The sequence below is a fragment of the Carlito syrichta genome, unplaced genomic scaffold (genome assembly GCF_000164805.1).
Source record: "Carlito syrichta isolate Samal-C Ts95f unplaced genomic scaffold, Tarsius_syrichta-2.0.1 Scaffold117309, whole genome shotgun sequence".
Taxonomy (NCBI): Eukaryota; Metazoa; Chordata; class Mammalia; order Primates; family Tarsiidae; genus Carlito; species Carlito syrichta.
In genome coordinates, this window is record NW_007061405.1 from 411,393 (window position 1) to 424,432 (window position 13,040).

At 39.7% G+C, this 13,040-nt stretch overlaps 1 protein-coding gene and 1 pseudogene across 2 annotated transcripts in view; both read left to right on the plus strand.

Moving 5' to 3' along the window:
• The window catches only part of CNTN4 (contactin 4), a 339,871-nt gene that overhangs the window by 311,753 nt on the left and 15,078 nt on the right, over window positions 1-13,040 (plus strand). For both annotated transcript variants that reach the window (XM_008074482.2, XM_008074489.1), the window contains 5 exons: window positions 2,745-2,903; window positions 4,982-5,131; window positions 7,609-7,679; window positions 8,809-9,043; window positions 12,695-12,807. In XM_008074482.2, coding sequence (XP_008072673.1) covers window positions 2,745-2,903; window positions 4,982-5,131; window positions 7,609-7,679; window positions 8,809-9,043; window positions 12,695-12,807 — 728 coding nt within the window. The remainder of the gene's footprint in view (window positions 1-2,744; window positions 2,904-4,981; window positions 5,132-7,608; window positions 7,680-8,808; window positions 9,044-12,694; window positions 12,808-13,040) is intronic.
• On the plus strand, window positions 9,090-11,698 carry LOC103277089 (annotated as a pseudogene).

Genomic DNA, 13,040 nt, shown 5'->3' on the forward strand with positions numbered 1-13,040 from the left:
TAACTTACAGAAATGTGTTTATTTCCATTTTAAAATACACCAGTAGCCGGGCTCGGTGGCTCAGCCTGTAATCCCGCGCCTTTGGGAGGCTGAGGTGAGTGGATTGCCTGAGCCCATGGGTTCGAGACCCGCCTGGGTAGCAAGACCTCATCTCCACAATAAATAAAAAAAAATCAGCCGGGCGTGGTAGCGCATGCCTGTAATTCTGGCTACTTGGAAGGCTGAGGCAGAAGGATCACCGGAGCCCAGTAGGTCAAGGCTGCGGTGGCCGGGAGCAGCCACTGCACTCCACTCTGGGCGACAGAGTGAGACTCCAACTCAAAAATAAATAAATAAATTAATTAAATAAAAAATAAAATAAAATACACCAGTGCTGGTCTGCTCTCCCTTGGGGACAAAAGAATTCTGTTGCTGAAAATTTATCCTTGATTTAATTAGGATAATGTTCAGATCAGCAGTTTAAACACCAATAAATTAGACTAATAAATATTTAAATCACTAATATTTGAAGTTCTTAAATGATATTGTATACTTCATTTCACAGAAAATAACATTAAATACCAAGAGGAATTTACAAATGTAGTCTAAAAGAAAATTTAGTCTAATCAGTTAATAAGGCCAATAAATTAATATACCATTTAAAACCATAATCTTTCATTTTATCTCCTCCTGCTCTGCCCTTGTAGCTTTTCTGCACATTAAAGAGGAAAGACAAAATGTATTTCACCACCCTATAAGAGATTTTCATATTTGAAACTAGAAGAATAGCTTTGTGTCTTGGCTCTGATTCTCTGATGCCTGCTCTGTTTAACCTATGACACTCTAATAGTGACTAGAAAGATCACCTTTCCTGCAATAGAAGCATACACTAGTATCAAATCAATATCCCCTTTGCTGTTGCCCAGGATTAAAACTACTATGGGCCCCTGAGCATGTTATCATCTTGTTCAGAAGACAAACATTTGCACATTTTGTCATTTTGAAAGAGGGACCCAACTTCCCTAAAACAAAGTTGGTAAACATTCCGTACGGTCACATCCACACGTTGGTGGGGGTTGGTGGCAAGAAGATGTAGAACAAACAAATCCAAGAAAGTACATCTTCTCTCCAGGGGACCAGTTAACACCAGTCCTTCATTTCCTTTCTACGCAGTAGCCAGCAGTGACCTCAGATACTTCCTATCAATTTAATTATTTGAGGAGTTTGGAGGGTACAATTTTCTATTCGTGGTATTTTAGATTTTAAAGGCCATCGAAGTAGCATCTATAAAGAAAAAAAGATGAGGAATACTAGGATGAGAAAGCTGGTGAGAGAAAAAAGAATCTATATTGTCTTCTGGATTTTATCTGGTTAATAAGGGTCCCAAAGACCAAAGATCACATCAGTCCTATCTAGGTGGCATTAGACTGACATGCTGAAATGTCACCAATGGAAAATTAATCAGTCCCAGCATACAGACTTCCAGACATTTTATTCAGGAGTGGGAGGGAGAAGATAAATTTAGTCTCACCTATGTGTCTATGAAAGTGATTTTTTTAATAAGGAAAGAGAATTTAGGGCATCACATAAAGGGTAAAGGTGTGAATCCTACAACAAAGTCTAACTTCAGGAAATTGCCGTTAACTTTTCACCACTCTGTGAGAGGTGTCTTTTTACACTGTCCCTGTGACATGGCCCAAAAGTATTTTGGTAGTACATTTGATTGCTATACTGGGTATTAGCAAACCCCTCCTAGGAATATCTCCTACACCTGTCTAATGGCCATGAGGTTTGTCATTATATCCCCTCACAATCACCTTCCCTCCTGAAACGCTCAATTGTGCCTTGTTAAAAAATGCATTTAACTGCCTCAGAAGAGATTTTCATGTTGAAAGCTTAGGATAGCTGTGTGTCTTCACTCTGGCTCTGTTGGTATTTGATCTTTGTCTGCTAGCCACTTTCCATCCCTCTATTTCTTTATGATTTTCAAGACTTCGTTGAAATCTGATTTTTTCCCCTTTCAATAGTTTAAGTACATGGACAGAAACAAAAAAACCTCAGGAATATAAGTAGGAAAATACAGCTATGACTTGCAGGAACTACAAATGAGGGGCTGTAGACTCCAGCACAATCTTGAAATTGCTTTGAAAAAGGGAGAGTCCTGTGACCATGAGCACTGGACATTTTCACAGCAGTTCCTTTGCAAGCGTGTACTCATATTGGAGGCAGAGTGGGGGGGTGAGGGAGATGTTAGTAATTATATTGCAGCAGAATGTGCAGAGCAACACTCTGACCTCCAACGTTTTAAAGCCATTTCTGCTCAAATCCATATTCTCAGTGGTAGTAATGACCATTTCCAGCAGACTGTAATCTTCATGAAATCAGGAGCAGTATCTATCTTTTCTTACTGCTGTATCCCCAGATAATGGTGCCCGATCCAGAGTAGGCACATGTAAACATATGGTGAATGAATTAATGAATTGGGGCCATTATGGTATTCCTATATTCTCTCTTAAGATCAAAATAAATATTCTGTTGTAATTCTTACTAGTTTTTCTTATTATACTGAGAGCTCCTAAAAAGAAAGGACTGTGTCTTATTCATCTCTGTGGTTTCAGAGTACAGCAGACTTCCCAGTACCTAGTAAGTATTCAAAAAGCATTTGACAAGTGATGAATTCATGAGTGGGTAAATAAATGATCAAATGGGTCAATGCTCCATGATTGGATAATTGCTTCAATTCCAAGGGTCTTACTCTTTCCCAGGTCCCCCAGGTCCCCCCGAGGCTGTGACCATAGATGAAATCACAGATACTACTGCTCAGCTCTCCTGGAGACCCGGACCTGACAACCATAGCCCCATCACTATGTATGTCATTCAAGCCAGGACTCCGTTCTCTGTGGGCTGGCAAGCTGTCAATACAGGTACTCTATTGGATGTTCGGTTTAGGGACTTCTGGTACTCAGCATAACTGTGGCAAAAACCAAGGGATATCTAGTTTCTCATTCACACATAGCTGCACATGATACATTATGGCACTGTTTCCTAAACCTCAGCCAACAGTACTACCATTAATTTAATATTTTTCTTTATATCAACTCATATTGGTTTTTTTTGATGTTGTTTTTTTTTAACCTCAACCTATACCTGAGAGATGATGTGTCTGTTGTACTGGTTATATATTTTTTCTTCACATGTTTAAAAATACACTAGATAAAAAATAAAATACATCAATATGTATGTTACCTAAGATCATCTCTGTAGCAGTGCAGTACACTTTGGGAAGCAGTGGACTCTACAGATTGCAATCATACTCTTTGTAAAGTTTACACAGTGCTCTTAAAAAACCAATAACTCAGGACCTAGGAAGCCTTTTGACTTGCTGCCCAATTTTTAAATGAATAAATTTCGGAATAAAGAGACGTGAGGTTTTTTGTTTGTTTACCAGTTTTACAAATTCTGGGGGGGGGGGTTTGGTTTTTTTTTTTAGTTCGAGTCTCACTCTGTCGCCCAGACTGGAGTGCAGTGGCACACTCCCGGGCCACTGCAACCTCCACCTGCTGGGCTCCAGCGATCCTTCCGCCTCAGCCTTCCGAGTTGCTGGAATTACAGGCGTGTGCTACCACGCCCGGCTAATTTTTTGATTTATTGTAGAGGTGAGGTCTTGCCAAGTTGCCCAGGCGAGTCTTGAACCCGCGGGCTCAGGCAATCCACTCACTTCAGCCTCCCAAAGTGCGGGATTACAGGCTGAGCCACCAAGCCCGGCAAATTCTAGGTTTTTTTTAAACCTTTGTTAGCATTCTCTTTATTATATTTATGCAACACTTCCTACTTTTAAGAAAGTTTCACAATCATTTTTCTTTAGGTCTTAAACAATTCTTATACCATCCCCACTTTTGTTAATACCTCCAATTGAGTCACTTTCAAATTTAATTTCATTTGAGAAAAACTGGAAGAACAAGTAGTTGTTACAAGCAAGATACACACTCCTCTAGACTTGATGGATTGGCTAGATGGCCTTGATGTTTTGAAAGAGAAATAAATGGAGTGGTATGTCCAGTTTTATGTAATTCCTATGAATCATTTTGATTTTAACAATCCCAATTTGTTTCTTCATTTTAGCTCATCAATTCTCAGAAATGGGTTCCTGTGTTTCCCACTGTAATCAGTTGACTTTCTGCTGTGTCACAGCAGTGCTTTAGGAAGAAAAGATGAGAAAAAATCTGGAAGTTACTAGATGAATTCTATTCTTGACTACTAATCGGGAGATCTCTATACATCTTCATTTTCCTCTTCTGTCAAATGGACATAATAAGAATTGTTTAAGAACAAATATGATACTTTTACCATCTCAGAGGATAGTTGTAAGAATTAAATAATGTGTCTGGTACTGCGTAGAAAATGCTAAAAAACATGCTAGATGACAACAATAATGATTACAGTCAAGTAGATTTGGGCCTTGAGAACTTTGTGTCTTTTATGATGTCATCTACTGGTGTCTGATTTGAGATTATTAGTTTAACATATATAGATAGTTCTGAGATTACTTCATTGTAACAACTGTGCAGCTAATGTCAGATCATTCATACTGCCCTGAATACAATAATAACAATGATGATGAATAGATGTTCCTATTTTCCTTTTTTTTTTTGAGTCGGAGTCTCACTGTGTCGCCCAGACTAGAGTGCAGTGGCCGCTCCCGGTCACGCAGCCTCGCCTGGTGGGCTCCGGCGATCCTTCCGCCTCGGCCTTCCGAGTAGCCGGAATTACAGGCGCGCGCTACCACGCCCAGCTGATTTTTTGATTTATTGTAGAGATGAGGTCTCACTGCCCAGGCGGGTCTCGAACTCGCGGGCTCAGGCAATCCATTCACCTCAGCCTCCCAAAGGCGCGGGATTACAGGCTGAGCCACCGAGCCCGGCGTTCCTATTTTCCTAACACAATCTCTTCATTTGTTTTCCTGAGATCCTGTGAAACATTCTTCCACCTTGATGTCTTTCAGTCCCAGAACTCATTGATGGGAAGACATTCACAGCAACTGTGGTGGGTTTGAACCCTTGGGTGGAATACGAATTCCGCACAGTTGCAGCCAATGTGATTGGGATTGGGGAGCCCAGCCGGCCCTCAGAGAAACGGAGGACAGAAGAAGCCCGTGAGTAGCACCCAGGTTACAGAGAGCCTGTGCCGGTAGCTGCTGTCCCTTGGGGAAAGGCTTTAAATTCTTGCTGCTCTTCAGCCCTACTGAGGCTCTGTAGTAGCACATCCTTCCGCTGAAATGGTTGTAATGATCAGAAATCAGGCCAGGGTAAATCTCTTGGGTCCCCTCCCACTATGGGAGCTTTCCTGGCCTCTCAATAAATCCTTCTGTCTTTAAAAAAAATAAAATTAAATAAACAAATAAATCAGGTGAACAGACATTGAGTTTCAATCAAGAGTTTAAGCTTTCTTCATTGGTTCACTTGTATAGCAAGAAGCACTCTGTGCTTAGTTCTCTCAAAAGCCAACTCTTTCCTCATCGGTTCATTTGTTACCAAGATTCTCCTAACAGGATTTTTTAAAATGCACACCTCAAATAAATATAGATGCTTCAAATAAAATCATCTCACAGAAATCACTAATGGCAAAGAATACTTCAGAAGTGTTGGGTAAGTTATGATTCAGAACATCCTACTAATTCACATAAGACCAAGTAGCAGTTTAGTACAGCCCTCTGTGAATATGCCTTGAATAAGAGAGACTAACCAATTCAGCTGGGTCAGTTGTAGTTTTATTTCTCTCAAGTAAAGCAGGAGGCCTATAAATGAGGGGGGACTCCCCCAATAAAAACCAGAATCTATGTATTAAAAATTGTGTATTTATTCTTACATGTTTAAACTTCAGTTACCTTCAAAGTACTCTCTGTTTGATGCAATACACCTATCAAGATACTTTTTCCACTGCTCAAAATAGTTTTTGAGCTCATTCATTTTAACGCCTTTTAGTGCTTCTGACGTTTTATGTTTCACCTCTTCCACATCAGCAAAACATTTCCCTTGAAGGACATTTTCCATGGAAATAAAAAAAGTATCTCAGGGCAGTACTGGGTAAATAGAGAGGATGGGGTACATGGGTCATGCTGGTTTTGGTCAAAAACTTCTGAACGCTCAGCATGGTGTTGGCAGGTGCACTCATAAATCACCCTTCATGAAATGGGCAAACTCACTGAAAGAATCTCCAAAAAAAATTCACTGAAGCTGAATGCAGCCTCTCACAACAATGCTAGCTGGTACACTGATGTTGATAGATTCCTAGAACACAAACCTAGTTGGGGGTACCTGTACTACAAGCGGCCCACCCACCAAAAAAACAATTCTAGTTTTTTTGGGTTCTCCCCTTGTATATGATCTTTATAGATTTCCCAGCTGTAAAGAGGCCAGTGTGTTGAAGGAATAGCAACATCTATAAGCAAACGAGAGTTCTGATCCTACCCTTGGGGGAAAAAAATCATCTAGATCTATTTCATTGGCTTTAACCAAGGAGATATACCCAGTCACCAGCTACATATTCCAGTGAGATATTTTAAAATTCTGCCTGAAATCTTCAGTTACATGATAATCTCATGCTTTCTTTTCCCCTTCAGTAACTTTCATTGAATTAATTTCTCACAATGATCCTGAGGAAGAAGCTAGCATAATTTCCCTGCTATTATAAAGATAACTGGGGATCAAAGAGGTTAAGCACAGTGAGCTCAGGGTCAATCTATGTCCACCACTTTCTTCAGCACCTAGCTCAAAACTCATCTTTCTCCAAGAAGCCATTAGTCCACTCCTGTTCTGAGAAGCCTTCTACTCCCAGAAAATCACTGTAACATTCTCTTGTCTGTTGTCAGCCTTGCTCTAAAATTGTGGTGCATATGTTCTTGCCCTCCAACCATATTGTAAGCTCTCCACAAGCAGAGTTTTGTACTCTCTTTTCTTTTTCTTTTTTTTTTTTTTTTGAGTTGGAGTCTCACTCTGTCACCCAGACTGAAGTGCAGTGGCTGCTGCCGGCCACCGCAGCCTCTACCTGCTGGGCTCCAGCAATCCTTCACCCTGAGCCTTCCAAGTAGCTGGAACTACAGGCGCATGCTACCATGCCCGGCTAATTTTTTGATTTATTGTAGACATGAGGTCTCGCCAAGTTGCCCAGGCGGATCTTGAGCCCGCGGGTTCAGGCAATTCACTCACCTCAGCCTCCCAAAATGCAGGATTACAGGCTGAGCCACTGAGTCCAGCTTGTACTCTCTTTTCTTTGTGTACAACCACATTGTTAATAAACCACTGAATTTGGCATAAGGACCAGATATCAGTACTTTCCTCCTCCCTGGCATTCCTCAGCTTCAACGAATGGAGCTGAACAATTGGTCAGACATGTCAGATCATATGTATATCTTATTGAATGAGAAACAGGCCATTAATAGTAATTTCCTTGGTACATTTAACTTCCTTGAGCTTGATGCTGATGGGCCCCTTGATGATATTTCTGAACTCAAAAGACCAAAGTGTATGCCTCAGAGTATTCATTGAAAGTGAGTCACCTCAGTCAGACAAACTTCCTGACCCTCATTTGCCTTTGTCACCTGACATAACTTGTTTTTTGTCTCCTGTGCAGTCCCCGAAGTCACCCCAGCTAACGTCAGTGGTGGTGGAGGCAGCAAATCTGAACTGGTTATAACCTGGGAGGTAAATGAATCACAGAACAAAAGGAACAGACAGTTGTCTAAGTGATTTTATTATTTTCCTCCATGTTAATCATAGCTGGGAAGTTTCCTCCTCTTGTTTTGAATAACTACAATCCATCTGAGTGCAAATACTCCCTCTTTCACAGCTAATGACTAGTAGGAAAAGACGGTGCTTGCCCATCCATTGTTGAGGCAAGATTAATTTGATTCATCACAGGAAAAACACCATGAAGGGAAGACAACACAAGTAAAAAAATAAATTAAATATAAATTATATAATGTAAAGAATTTGGTTTATTATCTACCGCTAGTCTCTCTATATACATGAAGGCTGGTTCAGAAAAATAACAGTTTTTCTTTTCTTCCTGAATTACTGCAAGACCAATTGATTTAAACTTATGCCAGCAATAGATTCGGTGTACCAGCATGATTTTCTGGCAATTGGTTTTGCTTCTGGAGTCCTCTTTTAGGAAGTATTTTTTTTAAACAACCTGGAAGAAAGTTAGTCAACAATTTATTAAAAATTGACTTTGAAAGAGGAGGCAGGAGCTTCAGAAAGTGTTCTAAATGTTTTTGAAAAATTCTAAACAACCCCCCAAATTAAAATATTTCATTTACCCAGACCACAACTATGAAAGAAATCACTTACACATGCAGATGAACTCTTTCCTCTGAGAGGGAGGATCTTGCCTGAGCCAAGATGGTCTTTATTCCTTTAGTGAGATCTTTTTTCTGTTTAGCACTAGAGGGAGATTAGAATTAGAGGGCACGTTGAAAATGTTGATTTTTTTAGGAGATCAATGTCCAGTTTGTGGGGGAGGGGATTGTTTGTGTGTGTGTGTGTTTGTTTTACAATTTCCAACTATTTCAGAGCTGGATCTGCCACATCAAAGATCCAGGCTCTGGACTGCAGATCTTTATTTAGTTTTTTAACCCTGTCATCCGTCCAATACCTCAAGAATGTTTAAGTCAAACTGACCGCAAACCCTAAATTTAAAAAGTTCTTGACAAAACACAAAGTAAGATGGGTGGGGAAGAATGTGAACAAGAATGTAAAAGGGGTTAAAAAATTTTTTCACATTTAAATCAAATTACTATAATTCCTGAATACCACCTTCCTTCTTTCCCAGACGGTTCCTGAGGAATTACAGAATGGTCGAGGCTTTGGTTATGTGGTGGCCTTTCGGCCCTATGGCAAATTGATCTGGATGTTGACGGTGCTGGCCTCAGCTGATGCCTCCAGATATGTGTTCAGGAATGAGAGCGTGCGCCCCTTCTCTCCCTTTGAGGTTAAAGTGGGTGTCTTCAACAATAAAGGAGAAGGCCCTTTCAGTCCCACCACAGTGGTGTATTCTGCAGAAGAAGGTATGATTTATGCTTTCTAGACAGTTGATTTTTTTTCAATTCTGACATGTTGATTTTAGGATTTACAATCAATTTAGCATTGTACATATAAATTGAAGGCAGATCCTGTCTTGACTAGAGGATAATGTAAAGAATTTGGTTTATTATCTACCACTAGTCTCTTGAAAAGACTGCCACTGCACTGTATATAAAACACATCACTATCCATTATTAATTCCATTGCTACATACCAGAATTGCAAGTACCATATACAATCTTCATATCCATATATATATTATTATGACTTTCAAAAGAATTTCATTTTATGCTTTTAAGTGAATATCAAAATATAATTTCCATTTTCTCTCACCACTTGGAATTTCATAAATAATATTGTACTTATAATTTATTATAACTTATTAAAGAAGAGAGTAAGGCATGAAACGGCGTGATTGTTTTCATTGTCATCCTCACTGTCATTATGTTTAATGTTTCTTATGCATTATCACCACTTCTATGCTATCCCTGCTTTCAAGAAGCCTTTCACACAGTCTTTATTACCATTGGAGTTCATTTATGTTGTTTTAAAGACGATGTCCAGATAAGGCAGCGCAAAAGCAGCAGCTATACCAGGGGCTGCGGCACCAGCGGCGGACAAGCAACTCAAGTGCTGGGGTGAAAGACCTCTCATCCACAACTTCCCTAGCCAAAACACTGAAGAGACTGCACAATGGCAGCACTCCATGGAAGACAAAACTATTGGAGCACAGAGCCTTCGACTTCAACCTTTGTTGGTTGGGTTTCTCAGTGTCTGCTTAGTCATAGAGAAGGAAGATAGTATGTGGAAAAAACAAGGAGTTGGAAGCTGCTCTTATAGTAGAAATTTTGCCTGTATGGAGTCAAGTCTCGAATTGAGTAAATACTTCTCTTTTTAAAACTGTTGCTTCAGCAGTCTTCTGAAATAAAGATGTGGCAAAATGGAGCTTAGTTTCTGATTTCCAGAGTCTTGGTGCAAATCTTTTTGAGATTTGTCATGATAACCCTATTCTGAATTTAAGTGTGAGAATTATGAAAATGATGACCTAGTAAACTCTGATGAGGTTATGAAGAAACCATGTCCAGTACAGATCGTTCTTACTCATGAAGATAACCATAACTTTGAGCTTGATGAAGAAACTTTGGAGTAGATATTAGTACAGGAGCACATCCGAGATCTTAACATAGCAGCAGTGTCTGTGGCAGGTGCTTTTCGTAAAGAGAAATCATTTCTACTGGACTTCATTCTTAGATACACATATAACAAGGACTCTCAAAGTTGGATTTGCAGAAACAATGAACTGTTGATTTGCTTTACATGGCGAGGTGGTTGTGAGAAAGGAACAACAGGCGGACAAGTTTGGAATGAAGTATTTATTGACAGACCTAATGGAACAAAAGTTGCTGTGCTGCTTATGGATACCCAGGGTGCCTTTGATAGCCAGTCAACTATCAAAGATTGTGCAACGGTGTTAGCTCTGAACATTATGACTAGCTCTGTCCAGGTATATAATCTGTCTCAGAATAATCAGGAAGATGATCTTGAACACTTGCAATTATTTGCAGAGTATGGAAGACCTGCAATGGAAGAAATCTACCAAAAACCATTTCAGACATTTTTGATTCAAGATTGGAGTTATCCTTATGAACATTCATATGGTTTGGAAGGTGGCAAACAGTTTCTTGAAGAAGACTGCAGGTAAAACAAAATCAACACGAAGAACTACAGAATGTGAGAAAACACATTCACAATTGTTTCTCAAATCGTGGTTGCTTCCTGTTGCCACATCATGGTCTTAAAGTTGCAACTAATCTTAGTTTTGATGAGAGATTGAAAGATATTGATGAAGACTTTAAACAAGAGCTTCAAAATCTCGTTCCATTGTTGCTGGCCTCTGAAAATTTGGTAGCAAAAGATATAAGTGGATCTAAGTCACTTGTAGAGATCTTGTAGAATATTTTAAAGCCTACATTAAAATGTATCAAGAAACGGAACTTCCACATCCAAAGTTCATGCTTCAGCCTACAGTTGAAGCTAATAATCTTGCTGTAAGAGCAAGAGATATCTATTACAAAAATATGGAACAGGTATGTGGTAGGGACAAGCCTTGCACTGCACCTTCAGATCTGGAGCAAAAACACCTGGATCTCAAGGAAGTGGTAATTAAACAGTTTTGTTCTGTAAAAAAGAAAAAAAAAATGAATGGAGGTGAGTTCTGCCGTTGTTATCAGGACCAGTTTGAAGCTGAAACTGAAGAAACCTATGCAAATTTTATAAAGCACAATAATGACAAAAATATCTTCTATGCTGATTGTACCCCTGCCACATTATTTGTGGTTATGTTTCCTATGTATATCATCTCAGGACTGAGTGACTTCATCAGCCTAAACTCTACGACCATCTTGTATAACCTTGTCATGGGGTTAGCACTGACATCCCTCTGTACTTGGGCATATGTTAAATACTCTGGGGAGTTCAGAGAAACTGGAACAATGATTGATCAGATTGCTGCAACACTATGAGAACAGGTATTGAAGCCCCTGGGTGATAATATGATGGAGAAAGAGTCTGTCACAAACTCTTTCAAAGCAGGTCCAACTGACCAGGCATCACATCATGCCCAGTTAAAGACAGACTGACTGTTTATCTCCTCATGGACTCCACTCTCTCTCTCTTTCATGCTTGCTGTACAATGATAACTCAAATAAAAATAAACCAACGTTTACAACCAAAAAAATAAAAGAGGATGTCCAGAATGAGACCATATTAAAACATCTGAAAGTTGGTTCATTGATTTGGAGTCAGTGGATATGCAATAAATTCTTCTCACCCATTGGAGAAGTCATCTCCTTGAATTCAGTAGCCCTCCATGTTTTAGCCCCTGCTTCTCTGTCTAACTCATCTCCTGATGCTCTTCCCTGCATAGTCCATGCTCCAACCCTATCCAAAGGATTTGTAGTGATTCAAACAATGCCCCTTGTATATGCTTTCACTTCTCCTAGGTTATAGTCCTAGTTACTGGATGATGAACATGAGAGAGAAAAGGGAAAAAGGACAGTTAACTGACTTGGCGAAGATTCAAGAGAGCTGGGTGACAGTTCAGGTCCACACTGCAATCTGTATAACCTTGGACAAGGCACTTGTACTCTGTGGTCCTCAGCATTTTCAGCTGCAAAGGACAGGCTGGATTGACTGTTTCCCAAATTTTAGTTATTTTTGCCAGAATTCTGCCAGAATTGTGTACCATTTGTATATGCTAACATTTTCCTTTCATGGTCTTTCTTAAGAAAAAACTTAGCTTAGCCATGTCATAAGCAATAACATTTATGAAATTCTAATTAAGAGGGATCTGTGATGGGGGAATTGCTGGCCAATAAAACTTAGAACTTAAACTTTAGTTCTAGATTACTTCTCTTCCACCCATCCCCAAATTTAGAACCCAAAGACTTTGGACAGGTCTTCACTGCCACCAACCCTCAGCTATGAATCTGCTCTTCTGCAAAATGAGGGTCTGGCTCACAATCATTAAGGGCAATTTTATAACCGTAAATTCTTTGTACCTTATAATGCCAGTATCTAGAAGCCTGTCCTTATATGGCTGATAGAATAATAACTTTTCCCATATTCATTTGCAGAACCCACGAAACCACCAGCCAGCATCTTTGCCAGAAGTCTTTCTGCCACAGATATTGAAGTTTTCTGGGCTTCCCCACTGGAGAAGAATAGAGGACGGATACAAGGTTATGAGGTAGGCAAGAGATACGTGCCTTTGGCCTGGAAAAGAGTTCATACTTCTCAGAGAGGCCTCCAAGGCACATTCTGATGGAAAAGACACTTTCCCATCTAAAGGCATTTGTTTCAGGCCTGACTTTTTTGAACATTCAGTTGTGAAACTAGCTGTACGTATGTTATACTCTAAAGGTGTCTTTCAAAATATATGTATCTAAGCATTTATGAGATAGTTGTCAAAATGATCTTTGA